Here is an 18,265-nt window from a genome sequence, read left to right as displayed (position 1 = left end):
AAGGACATAAAGGGACATAATAATTAACGACTCTGCAAGTTAACAAAGGACCCACACTGAAGAATAATGACAACGTGTTTATCAGTAAAGATTTCAGAAACACTGAAGGCCATATCCACAAAATCAGGGGCAGGAGGTGACTTGTGGATGAGGAAATTATTGTTATTATTATACCCTTTCTTAGGTGAGCTATTATTATTCTCACATGAGTTCTCTGGATTAGAGCTCCCTTAAATACTGTGCTCAGTTCCGATGCCATACTTTAATGCTGATTCTTATTTATTATTATTATTTATTTATAAATATACATATATAATATAGTTTATAAATAAAATGATGATGACTTAGATTTAATGAGCCTCTATTCCATGCTGGCCAATATAATTTATGTGTATTATCTCATTTAATTTTCACAACAAATTTCTGTAATTATCTTCATTCTCCAGATGAGGAAGCTGAGACTTAAAGCAATGAATAACTTCTCCAGGACCACACAGCTTGCAAGTGGTGGAGCCTGTACTTTTAACCATTATACTGTGACATATGTGTGTAGATGTATAGATATTATATGTATGTATGTAAATGTGCGAGACTGAAACAAAAGTTTCACATAAAAGTAATAATCCTTATTATAATGCAACATACTTTGATATTCTCAATTTTATTCTGGTCCATTTCTCTTTCTCTCTTTCCTTCCCTCCTCCCATCCCTCCCTTTCTTTTTCTTTTTCTTTGAAAATTTACAAAGCTCTATCTTGATTTCACCTTCCACTAACAGTTGTGCCCTGCAAGTTGGAAAGCATTGTACCATACCATACTGCAAATCACACCCAACAGAGGGCAGCCATGGGGAGGGTTGGCAGAAGTGGGCATGTTTTGTTTGGAGAAGAGAATATACAAGGGGGAAAGGAGGTTGAGTACAAGAGCATATCCCTGCCCAAGGACTGTCATGTGGTTTGGGAGGACCCTTGTACTAGGTTGGCCCAAAGCACAGAACTAGCACAAATGATAGAGAAGCAGAGATCTCAGGCAAGGTACCTGGCCCCTCCTTCTGTGCCTCAGTTCCCTTATATGAAAAAAAACAAAAAGGGGTAATGACAGTTAAGTTCCTCAGGGTTGCTGTAAAGTACTCGAGCTGTTCAAACACAGAAGGCAGGGGGTCCCCCTATGGGGACACTGCAGAAGGACCTCCTTCCCATAGAGTGAAGCCTGGGCTGAAGACAAGCCCTTCAGGGGGCCCTGCAAACCTAAAACACCTCCTATTTTACTGACATCAGTTCACTCACATTTACTACAACAGTGTTGAGGAGGGAAATTATTATCTAAAGTTGTGGATTACCAAAAAAAATTGTCTGACTCAAGCACAACCAAGGATGCAGGTGATGTCCACCCTGAGATCTAAGATTCTTGAGGGAGAATCCATGTTAGTCCTCCCTGAACTCCCTCCAGCTGCCTTTGCAACCAGCAGATTCTCCACCAATGGAGAATGCGAGTCAGGACCTAGGTGTCAGTTTAATGTAAGCCAAGGGTGGAGCTGGGCTTCAGGCAAAGCACCAATAGGTCAAGGTGCTAGGGAGAGAAGAGCTAGTATCGCTTATGTCACCTCTTGGGTTTGTTATTATTGACTTCTTTGCGTAGCCATTTTATTACAGACTATGGCTCAGCCCTCCTCAGCTAACTCCCAGGGTGGTCAGGGAGCAGATCTGACCTATTGACTCCTCGTGGTGTTCATACTCTCACACACACGCAGCTGTTTTGTGTCCACCTATTGATTTCAACCACAAACTTCAAATGAGTAGCAGATTGAACAATGGGAGGAGGTTATGGCTCAAGAGAGTCGAGAAGTGGAAGATGAAAGGTACAAAGTGGTAGTGACAACTGAAATTTATGCCCCTGGACAGAGCTGTGCTAGAAATGTCTGAGGTGAATGACAAAGACAGCTCTAGCTGAAGGTCTGGGAAGCCAAACGGTTGCCTCCCAGCCTCTGTCCTTGCTTAACATATGAGGCACGAAGTTCATGTGTGCACTGTGCTCCCATGGAGTGCTGAGGGTGTTGGACAGTTCCCAGAATTGGGAGTGTCCCACACTGGTGGGTATGTAAGAGCGATATAATTACGGGGAGAACCTCAATTTTGCTCTATTTAATTTTTGAAGTTAATTATTTGTAAACTTTGATACTTTAATGATTTGGTAAAAGAGTATTATTACCCTCAATACAGATAAAAACCTCTTTCTTGAGAGACTCAACAAAACCAAAAGTTGGTTCTTTGAGAAGATCAAAAAATCAACAATCCCTTAGCTAGACTGACAAAGAATAAAAGAGAGAAGACAGAAATAAATAAAATCAGAAATGAGAGGGGAGACATTACCACTGACCCACAGAAATAACAGAGATCATAAGAGGATACTACGGAAAGATGGTGGACTAGGAAGACACAGGACTCTCCCCTCTCTCAGAAGAACAGCTACAGGACAGGCAGAAATGATCTGGAAAAAAAGTTTCTTGGACACCAGGGGAAGGCTAAACACCACCCAGAAGGGAGAAGGACAAATGAAAAGAATCACAATGGCAAAACTGTGAGTAAAAAGCTGCAGCTGCTACTGCAGACAACCTCCCCCATACTAAAGACACTTCTGAATTCTCAGGCTACAGACAAAGGGGCCCCAGGGATCTCCCTTCCCAGGAAAGAGGAGAGAGAGGGACACAGCCTAAGGCTGACTCAGCTTTTGACCCACAGATTTGGTCTGCTGTGTCCCATGAGCCCTTCCAGGCCAAGTGGGGCCATCACATAGTTTGACTTGGGAGCCAGCTCAGGACTAAAGAGATCCAGAACTAAAGAGATCTGACTCTCTCAGTCTCCACCTATGCTGACCAGGACTGATTGTTGAGGATGCAGAGAGTATGGGATTATTTCCTACCCAAGAAAAGGGAGGGGACTGCCAGCAAAGGTTGGAGAATTGCCTCTGAGAAAGTCTGAATTATGAGGCTCTTAGCCTCCAGGCAGGAACCTGTATCACATTGATCCAGTCCATGTTGCAGCAAACATACTCTGACCAGGCTTTGAACTAAGAGGCTGTCAAAGAATGCCAACTGCTGGCAGAACAAGGAAGTGCATATGAGGAAATTAAAAGTAAGTAAGAGGCTTTTCTAGCCTTTATAGTCTTCCTCCCCAAGGTCCTAGGAAGTGGGTCTGCAACACATTACTGGGTCCACACCCAGTTTGAGCAACTAACAGGGACAATCCTAAAGATCCAGGTTGAACCAAGAATCAAAGAACAGCAGTAATACACAACCTCCTGCTACTAAATCCCTACAGAAGAGAGAGAAATTGAGTATCTGAGTAAGCTCACCATTCTAATCAGATGCCTGGACATCAGTAAAAAATTATGAGCCATACTAAGTGTATAAGTCACCCAAAGGGGTGCTGATGCAAAATACCAGAAATTGGTTGGTTTTTATTTAGAAGGTAGGACCTTACAGATACCAGGTCATAAAGCATAGGTTACTTCCCTCACCAAAGTCCATTTTCATGTGTTGGAGCAAGATGGCTGCCAATGTCTGCCAGGGTTCAGGCTTCCTGGGTTCCTCCCTTCCAGGGTCTTGCTTCTCTCTGGGTTCAGGGTTTCTTTCTTCCCAAGGCTTGCTTCTTCCTGGGCTCAGAGTTCCTCTTTTCCTGGGGCTTGCTTCTCTTTCCTCTGTGAGCTTACTTCCCAAGGCTCCAGTTAAGGCTTCAACATCAAAAATCCCTCAGTTCTGTCCTTTGCCATGTCTTTTATCTGTAAGCCCACCCACCAAGGGTTGGGGACTCAATGCCCTAATGATGTGGCCCAATCAAAGCCCTAATCATAACTCAATCATGCCCAGGTACAGACCAGATTACAAACATAATCCAATATCTATTTTTGGAAGTCATAACCATATCAAACTGCTACACTAAGAAAATGGAAGACATGGCCCAAGAAAAGGAACATACCAAACCCCCAGAAGAGATACAGGATTTGAGACAACTAACTGATGATATGCACACAAATTTCCAAAATTAAATTTAATGAGTTGAAAGACAATATGGCTAAAGACATAAATGACAACAAGGTGACATTGAGTGAGCACAAAAAAGAATTTGAAAACCTGATTAGAAAAGTAACAGAGTTCATGAGATGGGAATGAAAGACATGATAGATGAGATAAAAAACATAATAGAGTCATACGATGACAGACTCGAAATGACAGAAGAAAGAATAAGTGATACTGAAGACAGAACAGATGAAATTAAGATAGAAAAGAACAGAGAGAAAAAGAATGGAAAAAATTGAGCAAGGACTTATGAAGTTGAATGATAACATGAAACACAACAATATATGTGTCATGGGAATTCCAGAAGAAGAAGAGAAAGGAAAAGTGACAGAGTATTTGAGGAAATAATAGCTGAAAATTTCCAAACTCTCACAAAAGAAATGAATTTTTGTGTCCAAGAAGCCCACTGTGCCCCAATCAGAATAAATCTGAATAGACCTACTTCAAGACACATACTACTCAGAATGTCAAACATCAAAGATAAAGAGAAAATTCTGAGAGTGGCAAGGGAAAGCAAACCATCACATATAAGAGATGCCCAGTAAGATTTAGTGCAGATTTCTCATCGGAAACCATGGAGGCAAAAAAGACAGTGGTATGATACAATTAGGGTACTGAAAGAGTAAAACTGCCAGCCAAGAATTCTTTATCCAGCAAAATTGTCCTTCAGATATGAAGAAGAGTTTAAAATAGTCATAAACACAAGATGATACTATGAACAATCTATGAACAACTATATACCAAAAAACTAGACAACGTAGACAAGAGTGATAAATTCCTAGAAACACATGAACAACCTACACTGACTAGAAGAAACAGAAGACCTCAACAAACCAATCATGAGTAGAGATTGAAACAGTCATTAAAAACCTCCAAAGATGAAAGCCCAGGACCAGATGGCTTCACAGGTGAATTCTACCAATCATTTAAAGATGATCTAATACCTATCTTTGACTTCCAAAAATTAAAACAGGAAAAAATGCTACCAAACTCAGTCTATGAAACCACCATCATTCTAATACCAAAGCCAGATAAAGACACCATGAAAAAAGAAAATTAACAGACCAATATCTCTAATGAATATAGATGCAAAAATCCCCAACAAAATACTTGCAAACCAAATTCAAAAGCACATTATAAAAGAATTATTCATGGGAGCAGACGGAGCTCAGGGGTTGAATGCCTGCTTCCCATGTTTGAGGTTCTGGGTTCAATCCCTTGTGCCTGCTAAAAAGTAAAATAAAAATAAAAATAAAATAATTATATACCACAATCAAGTGGGTTTTACCTCAAGTATGCAGGGGAGGGTGGTTCAACACAAAAAAAATCAATTAGTATAATAAACACATTAATAAACTGATGAAGAAAAATCACATAATCCTCTTAATTGATGCAGAAAGGCATTTAACAAAACACAGACTCCTTTCTTGATAAAAACCCTTGAAAAGATAGGAACAGAGCAAAGCTTTCTCAATAAGGTAAAATGAATATATGAAAAACCTACAGCTAGCATTGTACTCAATTGTGAAAGACTGAAAGCTTTCCCACTGAGATCAGGAACAAGACAAGGATGCCCAATGTCACCACTGTTATTCAATATTGTGTTAGAAGTTCTAGCTAGAACAATTAGGCCAGATAAAGAAATAAAAGGCATCCCAATAGGAAAGGAAGAAGTAAAACTTTCATTATTTGTTGATGATATAATCCTATATCTAGAAAAATACTGAAAATCCACAACAAAGCTACTAGAACTAGTAGATGAGTTCCGCAAAGTGGCAAGATACAAGATTAATATGCAAAAATCAGTAGCATTTCTATACACTACTGATGAGCAATCTGAGGAGCAAATCAGGAAAAAAATCCATTTATAATAGCAACTAAAAGAATAAAAAATTTAGGAAGACACTTAACCAAGGACATAAAGGACATGCATTCAGAAAACTACAAAACATTGCTAAAAGAAACCAAAGAAGAATTAAATAATTGGAAGGACATTCTGTGTTCATCTACTGGAAGACTAAATGTTGTTAAGATGTCAATTCTACCTAAACCAATTTACAGATTCAATGCAATCCCAATAAAATTCCCAAAGCCTTTGTTTTGTGTGTGTGACAGAAATGGAAAAACCAATTATCAAATTTGTTTGGAAAGGTAAGAGGCCACGAATACCAAAAATGTCTTAAAAAAGAATGAAGTTGGAGGAATCTCACTTCCTGACTTTAAAGGATATTCATTAGCTGCAGTGGTAAAAACAGCATGGTACTGGCATAAAGACAGACACATTGGGAAGTGGTCATGGCTCAACTGATAGAGTGTCTGCCTAACACATGGGGAGTCCAGGGTTCGATCCCCAGGACCTTCTGATCTGTGTGGTAAGCTGGCCCACGCGCAGTGCTGCCACATGCAAGGAGTGCTGTGCCAAGCAGGGGCACCCCTATATAGGGGTGCCCCCCACACAAGAAGTGAGCCCCATAAGGAGAGCCACCCCTTGTGAAAAGTGCAGCCCGCCCAAGAGTGGTGCCACACACATGGAGAGCTGATGCAGCAAGATGACGCCACAACAACAACAACAAAAAGAGACGCAGTTTCCCAGTGCCACCAGATAATGCAAGCGGATGCAGAACACACAGCAAATGGACACAGAGAGCAGACAACTGGGAACAGGGAGAGAAATAAATAAAATAAAGCTTTAAAAAAAAAAGACAGGGAAACGGACTTTGGCCCAGTGGTTAGGGCGTCCGTCTACCATATGGGAGGTTCGCGGTTCAAACCCCGGGCCTCCTTGACCCGTGTGGAGCTGGCCCATGCGCAGTACTGATGCGCGCAAGGAGTGCCCTGCCACGCAGGGGTGTCCCCCACGTAGGGGAGCCCCACGCGCAAGGAGTGCACCCCGTAAGGAGAGCCGCCCAGCGCGAAAGAAAGTGCAGCCTGCCCAGGAATGGCGCCGCCCACACTTCCCGTGCCGCTGACGACAACAGAAGCGGACAAAGAAACAAGACTCAGCAAAAAGACACAGAAAACAGACAACCGGGGGAAGGGAGGGGAATTAAATAAATAAAAATAAAATCTAAAAAAAAAAAAAAAAGACACATTGACCAACGCAACCAAATCGAGAACTCACATCTATGATAAAGTGATTATTGACAAGGCCATCAAGTTCTCCCAGCTGGGCCAGAACAGTTTATTCAACAATTCGTGCTCAGAGAACTGGATAGCTATATCCAAAAGAAAGGAAGAGGACCCCTATCTCACATCTTATGCAAAAGTTAATTCAAAATGGACCAAGAACCTAAACATAAAACTAACCACCATAACATTTCTAGAAGAAAATGTTGGGACACATCTTCAAGATCTTGTGGTAGGCAATAGTTTCTTAAACTTCAAGCCCAAAGCACGAGCAACAAAAGAAAAAATAGACATATGGGACCTCCTCAAAATTAAACACTTTTGCACCTCAAAGACTTGGTCAAAAGGGTGAAAAGGCAGTCAATTCAAAGGGAGAAAATATTTGGAAATCACATACCCAATAAGGGTTTAATATCCATGATATAAAAAGAGATACTATAACTCAACAACAAAAAGACAAATTACCCCATTAAAAAATGGGCAAAAGACTTTAACAGAAAATTGTCCAAAGAGAAAATATAAATGGCAAAACAACACATGAAAAAATGGTCAACATCACTAGTGATTAAGGAAATGCAACTCAAAACTACAATGAGATACCATTTCACACCTGTTACAACAGACACTATTAAGAAGTCAGAACACTACAAGTGTTAGGGAGGTTGTGGAGAGACAGGAAAGCTTATTCACTGTGAAGCATGTGACAACATGGGTGAGCCTGGAGGACATTATGTTGAGTGAAACAAGTCCGATACAAAAGGACAAATACTGTATGATTGTGCTTTTGAACTAAATATATTGTGTAAACTCATGGAGTTAATAACTAGAATATAGGTCACCAGAAAACAAAATGAGGGTAGAGAACAAGGAACTGAGAGTTAAATCTGTGCAGAACTGTTAAAAAGGTTGTTTGCAAATCTTTGGAAATGGTGAGAGCACATCATGGTGTTTGTAACTAGCAGAGCTATAATGGGTATGTCAGTGGTTGAAAGGAAAAGTTAAGGACATGGAGATTTCTAGAAGGAAAGCTAAAAAATGTAACATGAGACTGTAAAATATAATGAAACGACATGTGAAGTATGAATATGGATAATTTGCATATAGAAAACTATTTTTTACAAAATATAAACACAAACTAGAGAGACAGAATAGCAGCAATATATGGCAAGGGAAGCATATAGAGATTGAGAGGTGATGAGTTTTTGTTTGTTTATTATTATTATTGGAATAATGAGAATACTCTAATAATGAAGTGATGAAGGCACAACTATGGGATTATACTAAATGCCACTGACTGTATACTTTGGATGGAGTTATGCTTTATTAATGTGTATTAATAAAATTGATTTGTTGAAGAAAAAGAAACCTCTTTCTTGAGAACACCACTGAATTAAGATCTTTTAAGTAACAATTCTATCTCTGCTGCACTGCTCCAACAACCTGCTTTTCTATTATGCTGTATCCTCATGGGGTAGGTGTTCCACATTTTACCTTGAGGAGATGAGTACGGAGAACTCAATTCATCTAGTCAGATTGTATAACTTCAGTAAGATGATCAGAACACTTTAACCCAACCCTTTTTTCCCAACACAATGCCTCCAACAAGATCTTAAACTAGAAGGCAGATATTCAAATCCCAGTTCTACTAGTTGAATGCACTTGAGCCAACTAACTGCAAGGTGGCCTAAATGACCCAGAAGAGAATGATAGCATGGTATGGGGTCCAGAGTAAGACTCAGTGAGATGGGTTCTTCCTGCTCTCTCCTCTTGATGTTTCACCTCCCATCTATTAAATGATCATAATAAACTAACTTCCTTGAGAGGCAGATGATAATGGTCCCATGAGATTACAAATGCAAAGAACAGCAGAGTATTTTACAAATACAGGTATTAACAGTTAAATGGGAACTCTAACATTACCTTTTCTTGGAACTTGATGAACAATTCAGAAATACATTAATATCGAACCCGATGGTGAGCACTTCATCTTTATTTATGGCTGTAAGAGAAGAAGTTTAGTTAACTCTACCTAAACCCCAACCAAGATCGTGCATGCCTGCACTCAGCAGTTTTCCCCACTTATACAACATACCAAAACTCCAAGCAGTGGTTCCAAGCCCTTCTGGAAGATACCATTTCCTTCATGGACTAAGGAGTAAGGGAGTCAGAGGAGATTTTTACCTATTTAGATAAGAGCAGTGGTTCTTAAATGTGTGTATAGATCAGCATTACTTGGAAGTGTGGTCAAAAAAGACTTCTGTGCCCATCTCTCAGAATTTCTGACTCAGCAGGTTTGGGGTAGGGCCTGGGAATTTGCATTTCTAACAAGTTACCAAGTGATGCTGATGTCACTGATCTTGGAAACACACTTTGAGAACCACTGGTTTAGAAGAACTCAAACATCAGAAAGTGGAGTGGAGCAGGTGTAGCTCAGTGGTTGAGCCCCTGCTTCCCACTTACGAGGTCCCAGATTCAATTCCTGATACCTCCTAAAAAAGAAGGGGGGGGTTAGAATTTAAGTTCCATCAAAGTCAAGTTAAGATGAGGGTTATTAAGCGGTATTTGTGAGAGGGGTTCATGAGGCCTTTGAAGCCCAGCCCACTGTGTAGGAGGGGTTACGGGTGGTAGAATAGGCACTACTGCTCCCTGCTCCCACATTCTGACCTTACAGAGTGAAGGGGACTGAATATCAGGGCACTCAGGAATGTCTTAATGGCTCTGCCCTCTGCCTCTTCCTTCAGATCCTCTACTGCCTTGGCCCCCGGCCATTCCCTGGTCACTGCACCAGAAGCAGTCTCCTGATCCATGGCCAGCTAATCAGATCCACTCTCAAGAATGTGAACTGAGACACTGAGACGATCATTCCTTAGTTATGAATCAGATGCCTGCCAGGGCCATGTCTAAGATGAAGTAAAGGGGAACTGGGACCATGGTTCAGGGGAGGAACATGGAAGGGAAGACAGGCAAAGAGTAGTTTTCCTGCTTACAACTAACAACTGAGGCCTGAGTGCTTTATTTCCATATGAGCTGGACATCCTTTTACAGAACTTCTCTTCTCCCTTTGGTCAATGGAAACTGATTGCAAGGGACCTTCAGTAGGAAGGCACAGTCCACTAACCCTCAGGTATAGTTGGCTTTCAGGAACCCCTGCCCCTGCCATTGGTACTCAAGACATTCAATACTGCTCCCCACTAAGCTAGAGCACTGAATGCCACTCAAAATATGTCCAGCAATCACCACCCACCTTCGAAAAGGCTGAAGAGCTGCTTGACTGGGTTCTTCCTGGTAGAAGGGCAGTCCTGGAGTTTTAGGTTGAAAATGAAAACTGGCAATTTTGGTTCAAGGGTCTAAAAAAGATATGACAAAAAATGAACTGAAGCTTCTTCGAATGTGTCTTTGGATAACAGGAATGTACTTCCAAGATGAGACTTTGGGAATGATCTCTAGGGAACTGACTCTAGGCTCTGAGGAATAAAAATCTATACTTTTCAGTAACACAGACAATTCACCCCACCCCTCCCCCAAGGAATATGTTCACCTATTCCTTCATCTCAGGCTTACAAGTACCTCTTAGTGCAGCCCCTGTGTTAGAACCATGAACAAGGCAGCCCACTCACCTCAGGGCCCCATATTATTAAAACCTTAGTCACAATATTTAGGGATGAAATGATATTATCTCTGGGATTTGCTTTTTTTCTTGGGTAGAGGGGTATGGATGAAACAAGATTAGTCACGAGTTGATAGCTTCTGAAGAGGAGAATGGCTTCATAGGGGTTCATTGTACTTTGGAGATGTTTGAAATTTTCCAACTTAAAAGTTAAATGGAGGGGAGCAGATGTGGCTCAAGCAGTTGAGCATCTGCTTTCCACATGGGAGGTCCTGGTTTCAGGTTCCGATGCCTTCTAAAAAAAAACAACACAAAACAAAAAGCAAACAAACGAAAAAAAAGAAAAAAAATCCAACTCAGGAGAGCCGATGTGACTCAGTGGTTGAGCGTCAGCTTCCCACATGTGAGGTGCCAGATTCAATCCCCTGCCCCAGAACCGCAAAAAAAAAAAAAAAAAAAAGGAGCAGTCACCATTTAAATTGGAGAAGGTGCATTTTCCCCCCACTTTCAGCCATTTCAGTGACAAGGGAAGTACCTCTAGGCTGGCATGTTGTTTGACTTGACTTTAAATTACTTTAAAAAAAATTTATTTGTTTTATTTAGTTATTTTTCTCTCCCCCACACCACATTGTTTGCAGTCACTGTCTGGTCTCTGTGTCTACTCATCTTCTTTTTAGAAGGCACTGGGAACCGAACTCAGGACCTCCTATGTGCCCAAGTACTTGAACTATATCAGCTTCCCTTAAATAACTTTTTTGAGGGATCAGAAGGGTTAGTCATTTTTTTCCCACCCTAACATTTTCTTCCTTTGAGCAGTTAAAGGCTATAAGAGATATCAAAAGCAACTACTTAAAAAGGAGCCAAGCACATTCTTTCTTTTCTTATGGCCAACTGTAATAATACCCGTTATTTACAAATGAAGCATTGGAAACTCCGGGAAGCTAAGCTGCCCACGACACATATTTGGTAGAACTGTGACTCCACACAGACCTGCTCTTGCCCTGTGATGTCAATGCATGAGCTTCAACCCATCAGGGATGGCACTCTTAAGGAGCTGAGATTTGCTTCCTGAAAGATCAATAAGCACTGGGGGCATCCTGTGGTATCCTGCCCTGCCTTCTGCTTACTGAGCAGAGCCTTTTCTGCTTGGTGAGCAGAGCCTTTTCTGGTAAATGGGATGTGAGATTCTCATGTACCTACTGCAGAAATCAGAACCTGTGGATGTGCTATATGCTCTTCTTATAGGTGCTAGGATTGAGGATGATCGCCACTGCCCTAAAACACCTGGTGCAGTGTTCTGTGGCAGGTAAAGGCCCCGAGGTTCAGAGAGAGCAGGCAGGAGCTCTGGGGAGAGGGATGGGAATGGATGGGAGCACTACGTTTGCCCTCTTCTCTTGCAGCCCATGGGAAGAGGCCCTTTCAAGAGTAGAGATAGGGCAGGGGCACTTGGGATGAGGAAGGATAAATTCAGAAGGAAACTATAGGTTTCATGTGGTGACACAACTTAGCCCTCTCCTCAGGCAGAACTCAGCTGTTCCACTGGTCCTAGGTGTGGTATCTGCAGGTGGGAAATGCTATCAGGATGCTATGATCCCAGAGAGGGACAGTCTCCTCTCTAGCTCAGTTGGCATGTGGAGTTATTTCCTTACGGCTGTGTGAGCAGAGTTGTATTTCTGAATTTTGGGGGCTACATCTGTCCTGTGAAGTGCAACACCTGGAACTGAATTTCTACCCAAAGTAAAAGTGATAAAGAACAGTTTCAGGGTATAATAAATGACTGCTAAATTGGTCTATGAAAAGTTTTACTATTTGGCGGGCCAAAGTGTAACTCAGGGTTCACAGATTTATCCAGACACTTGTGGGAGGAGATTTTCTTGAAAATGTTTTGATGTAAAAAAGAGAAACATTATAAACCACATCGTCAAGCACAAGTCTTGCCAATTCTCCTGTTGACTGCCTCTCTGAGGCATGCCATATCTGCATAAGTGGGATGGTTTTAAAATGTCAGCAGTGTCTGAACCCATTAGCATAGCAAAAAGTTCTGGTTTAATTCCTCAAAGATGAAAAGACAGATTAAGTCATCACAGGCATAAGTAAACCCTGAAGACATTACAGTGCTATTGTAAGGCTCAGAAATCGTGCAGGCTCTGGACCGCAAGCAAGTTCAGGTTCAGGTGAGAAGGTATTTACAAAAACAACTAAAATCGTATATGATTAAAAAATATGCCACCCTCATTGTAATATACCCAATACCTTGGACTTATTTTTATTTTGGAGAAGTAGCATGGTGTCTTAGAATGAGAAAGCCCTGCTTCAAATTCACTGACACTCACTTCCCAGAATCTGACTTCATGTGTACTGTGAGGGTTAGAAATAATGTGAGGATAAAGTACCTAACCCAGTGTCAGCATATAGCAAGCACTAAAATCATAATAGCTATTACTAAAATGTCTTGTGGATACATCTATTGTTTTGGTAAGTGCAGATAGGAAATGCTATTGGGTATCTTACTTGTAGATAACAAAAGCAGTGGTGTCTATGTTTATCAGCTGGAAACACAGAAATTGGGATTGGACCAATGCTTATTTGTCAATTTCAAGCTTCCTGCCTCAGATAAAATTGAGATTCCACCTCTTTGGAATACTGAGGGTTTGGCATTAATAAGCCGGATCTATAAGAGGATAATTCCTCTGACAAAGCATCCTTCTTGGTGGTTGGCGATGGTAGGATTCAAAACAAGGAGATTCCACTAAAATGGCTACACTGCCTAGCTCCCTGTGAAAATCAAGAGGAGGGTCTGTGTGACCAAACCTGCAGAGGCAAGAGGAAAAACATGGGTGAATTCTGATGATCAGACACATCCACAGAGAAGCCAATGGAAAGGCAGCTCTTCAGAGTGAAGCATAGGAATACCACAGGACTCTGAAAGTCCAATAGAGAAACCACCAGTTAATTAGTTATACCCGTTCAGAATCCAGGGAATTAATTGAATTCATCACAGCAGTGACCAAGCATAGGAGAGAAGTCTAATGGTTCTGTAGGAGCTCCCTTGCTCTCAGTGAGGGAGTTGGGTCAGACTATAAGATCCAAATAAAACAATACTAGGTACAGGAAGGAGAATCCATTGTTACAGGAAGGTCCCTATAGATAGTTTCTGATTTGGTAGCCTTGGTGTGCAATGTCTTTTTAAAACTCAGAACGAACACTGGAATTTTGTAGATTTCTATACAAGGGAACAGAACAGTCATGTAAATATTTATCTTAATAAGATAACCCTCATCGTTTTTAGGAAAAACTGCCTAACATCCCAATGTTCTCTAGCGATGTTTTCAATCGAAATCTCCCCAGATGCAACTGAGCAGCTCATCCGTTGATGGAAGTTCAGTTTATGCAATAGTTGAAACATTAAATGTCTAATATGCTCTTCAGAACCTTTGTCACTCATCATCAACATGGAAAATGGCTCAACTTACCTGCAATTTACTCAGCTTCTGTGGTAAACTTGCCTCGCTTTGGCATTCATAAAACAGATTGAGAGAGAGGAAATCCACCGAGTCCTAGAAATAAGTAAATAGATTCATTATAGCAGAAGCATTTTCAAGACAAAAAGCTGCTTAGAATTGTTCTTTCTTGTTTTTCCCCTTATTGCTAAATAGGCTCTTCCAAAGCAGAATCTTCCAAGGGCTAAACAGGCAGGGAGAACCTGGAGATGGAGTGAGAATGTGCATGTGTTGGGAATACATCATCTAGGTACTTAGCAAAGTGCTTGGCACCCAGTAAGCACTCAATAAATGCGTAGAATTGAATGAATGAATGAGTGAATGAATGAGGTACTGTATACCAGAAATGATGGATTCCCACCAAGGCAGATGAGCAATAAGGAAAGCAGAGACCAGAGCTGCCTCCAGTTGGCATCCTCCTCCTTGCTGTGGTCCTCCTTCTGGCTGACCCTCACACTTTGCCAGGACAGAGGTAAGGAAGGAGCCCTTAGTCACCCAAGGGCTTCGCAGTGATCTCTGTGGACCCTGCTGGGTCTTTGGTTTTTAATTTCAGAGGTCACAGGCTTCTTTCAGACCCAGTTTAAAATCCTCCCCAGTTAGCCCTAGTCAGACCCATTTTATTAGCCAAGAATATAACTCACACGGTCCTGCTCATGAACACCCTCATCTACTCTCCATTTAAGGCAAGGGTTCTTAACAAGGGCCAGTGAGCTTGAATTGGAATTCAGAAAACATTATTCCTTGGGGACATGTTGGTGTGGGTGTGATATATTTATTAAATAATACACAGTATAGTGTGGACTTAGTAAGGCGTCCATGGTTTTCACCTGACTGGCAGAAGGGTCCGTGGAACAAAAAGGCTTAAGAACCTCTAAATTAAGGTATCCTGTTTCCCCTGGACTCTGGCCTGTGTATGTTCAAAACCCTCAGATTCAAAAGTTTAAACACATAAAGATACCACTGAGATTCACATCCTGCTTCTATCAGTGAGCCTGGCTAGCTGCTCCACCCATACCCTTGTCCTGATTAGATCATTGCCTGTCATTTCCTTGCTTGGATCATCTGTTCCCTTAAGAAAAGGACCAGGGATAACAGCATCTAGTGACAAACAAAACTGCATTGTGGATCTTTGGTAACTGTTTCACAAGTGGCTCTCTACTGCTTTCCCAATTAAGTGACACTGGTGTCATTCTGGCAAGTACAACTCAAATCTTCCCTTACTCATCCTCCTCAGTTCTTGCTTTTGTTTGCCAATTCAGGGCAACACATAGTCATTGAGTTCCTACTTCTGAAGTTCACTGTGCTGGATACTACTGGGATTCACATTTAAAGATGAGTAAGGGGAGTGGATGTTGCTCAAGTGGTTGAGCACCTGCTTCCCATGTATGAGGACCTGGGTTCCTGGTACCTTCTGAAAACAAATGAAAAAAAACCCACAACTCTCACAGAGGAGCAGATGTTGCTCAGTGGTCGACTGCCTGTTTCCCATGAATGAGGTTCCTTACTTCCTTAAAAAAATACATATACATTTTTAAAAGATAAGTAAGAGTCACAGAAGCTTACAATTTAATAGGGAGTGTTACGTAAATGATATGCATTACATTAAGAGAAGGCAGAAAGTAACAGTGCTATAAGAAAAGTCTAAACAGTGGTTCTCAGACATTGGTGGGAATTAGAACCACCTGGGAATTTGGGATAACTAGGAAGGCCCAGGTTCTGTCCCCCAACATTAAGCTTTGTTCTGTTTTTTTATTAGCACTCCAGGTGATTCTTATATAGGCCAATGCTTGAGAACTGCTGGTCTAAACAAATGACATATGGAATTCCAGGTGGGGAAAGACTGCATTGGATTGGGTTGAGCAAGGGAGTATCATTAAGCAGTCCGCCTACTGGAAGGCACATTCATATGGATATTAAAGAATGGGTCGAATTTTGTTAGAGGACAATTTGAGGAAGGCCAGGAGGGGAAAGGAAGGACTTCTGAGTAGGAAATGCAAGAGAGTAGGAAGAATGCATAGCACACACAGCAGGTTATTTGGAATAACCAAAGGTGAGGTCAGGAGGAGAGGGAGAGTAGCACTTTGGAAGACTCTGAGGAATTTATACGGATTCAAGGGAATGTGGCTTCCTAGCAGGGAATTGATCAGAACTGTGCTGTTGGAATATTAATCCAGAAACACTGCGTGGCATGGCCTGGAGCAGAAAGACCAGTTCAAAGGCTACTGCACTGATCAGCAGTTTGATCTCCTGAGTAGACCTATGTGGAGGAACCTAAGTAGATTACTGATAGCAGTTATCATCTCTTGTAAAGTAATTTAAATGGCATTCAGGCCCCACAATCAGCTTTTGGTTATCCAAAGCCTTATAGTACTTGGATTTTAAATTCCTGAACTGTATATCTGAAAACTGGACTCTGGACATGTGAGGCCCCATTGCAAAACAGGTACCAGTGGGCAGAATGGTATCTTTACAGCATCTTGTCAATAGTGCAGAACTGGGTCAATGAGTTGGTATTATCTGATGGCTTTCAGCCCTGCCCAGAAACCACTGTTCCTGGGCCAAAGCTGTTTAATTATCATATGCTTTAGCTTTTCTTTTTAAAAATTATAGTTAAAAGGTTATAGTCAGAGGAGGTAGAAACCAGAATGGGTTTTCTAGGGAGCACATTAGAAAAATATCCTTTACCCTAGAATCTGTTCTGCTATCTAAAAAAAACCTCCAATAAACTATTTAGTTCTCTTTTAGTCAAAATTCAGAGCAACCAAAAGCATCTGGCTTCTTCATTTGGCAAGCTGACACTTGGCCAACTAAGAGCTGGGGACTACAACAAATGAGATTTTGTTTTTTAAAAAAGCAATCATGAATCTAGAAAATGTATACTATTCAGAAGAGGCATTTGTAAAAATGTCAAGCCAATGGACAAAAATTTCTCCTGTTTTTGTAAAATTTTAATTACAACTTTCCTCAGATATTACAATTGCTTTTTTTTTTTTTCTTTCCTGTAATCACCTTGGCAAGTGCAGACAGGGATGGTTCCCTCAGGAACTCAGAGATCTCTTCAGCTCGTAGGACAACAGAGAGCTTCCCACCTGAAACCAACCAGAGGAAAGGCAGGTGAGTGAAGGCAGGTGCTCTGACCACAAAAGCCATGAGGGGAATAATTTCCTACCAAACTTTTTATCAGACATTCAGAAGGATTTCTGAAAAATCAATCACATGACCAACCTAGCTGAAAGAATTTAGAAAAAAAAAAAGATGGTTTTATAAAATTACTGTTTAATAACTGGTTTTATAAAATTATGTCTTAGACATAAATCAGGCTAATGAACTACAGAACACTTATAAAAGTGTGCGAAGCATAAAAGCAGTTAGCCTGCCCTGCAACAAGCAATGTAAAAGCCAATAAGGAGAGAACTCCTCCTTACACTTGTTTTTAAAGGCAGGAATGCTCCCAGGAAACTATTACTTGGAACTTACTCATCATACAAGCGTCTAGTTAGATTAGCTCTGTGGAAAACACAGGGAATGTAAACATGTGCAATGTGTACCCACTTGCTTTGACATTTGATCACATTGATTCTAAAACTTTTGTATGAATCAGACTCATCTGTGGTGCTTGTTAAAAATGCCAAATCCTGGGAAGCAGATGTGGCTCAAGCGACTGGGCTCCCATCTACTATATAGGAAGTCCAGGGTTTGATTCCCGGGGGGCCTTCTGCTGAAGGCAAGCTGGCCTACGCAGAGTGTTGGCCGTTGCAGAAAGCTGGTGCAGCAAGATTATGCAACAAAAAGAGACAGAGAGGAGAGACAATAAGAGATGCAGCAGACCAGGGAGCTGAGGTGTTGCAAGAGATTGGGCGCCTCTCCCCCACTCTGGAAGTTCCCAAGATCAGATCCCGGTGCTGCCTGAAGAGAAGACAAGCAGACAGAGAAAACACACAGTGAATGCACAAAGAAA

General features: G+C 41.3%; 1 protein-coding gene across 1 annotated transcript in view; it reads right to left on the bottom strand.

The window, feature by feature from the left end:
• LCT (lactase) overlaps positions 1-18,265 on the bottom strand; it is a 54,277-nt gene that overhangs the window by 26,821 nt on the left and 9,191 nt on the right. The window contains exons 2-5 of the mRNA XM_004480158.4: positions 17,317-17,396; positions 14,281-14,364; positions 10,445-10,547; positions 9,121-9,199 (exon numbers count right to left, since the gene is read on the bottom strand). Of these exons, the coding sequence (XP_004480215.2) occupies positions 9,121-9,199; positions 10,445-10,547; positions 14,281-14,364; positions 17,317-17,396 (346 nt within the window). The remainder of the gene's footprint in view (positions 1-9,120; positions 9,200-10,444; positions 10,548-14,280; positions 14,365-17,316; positions 17,397-18,265) is intronic.

The sequence above is a fragment of the Dasypus novemcinctus genome, chromosome 7, assembly GCF_030445035.2.
Source record: "Dasypus novemcinctus isolate mDasNov1 chromosome 7, mDasNov1.1.hap2, whole genome shotgun sequence".
Taxonomy (NCBI): Eukaryota; Metazoa; Chordata; class Mammalia; order Cingulata; family Dasypodidae; genus Dasypus; species Dasypus novemcinctus.
This window is presented reverse-complemented; position numbering and strand designations above follow the sequence as displayed.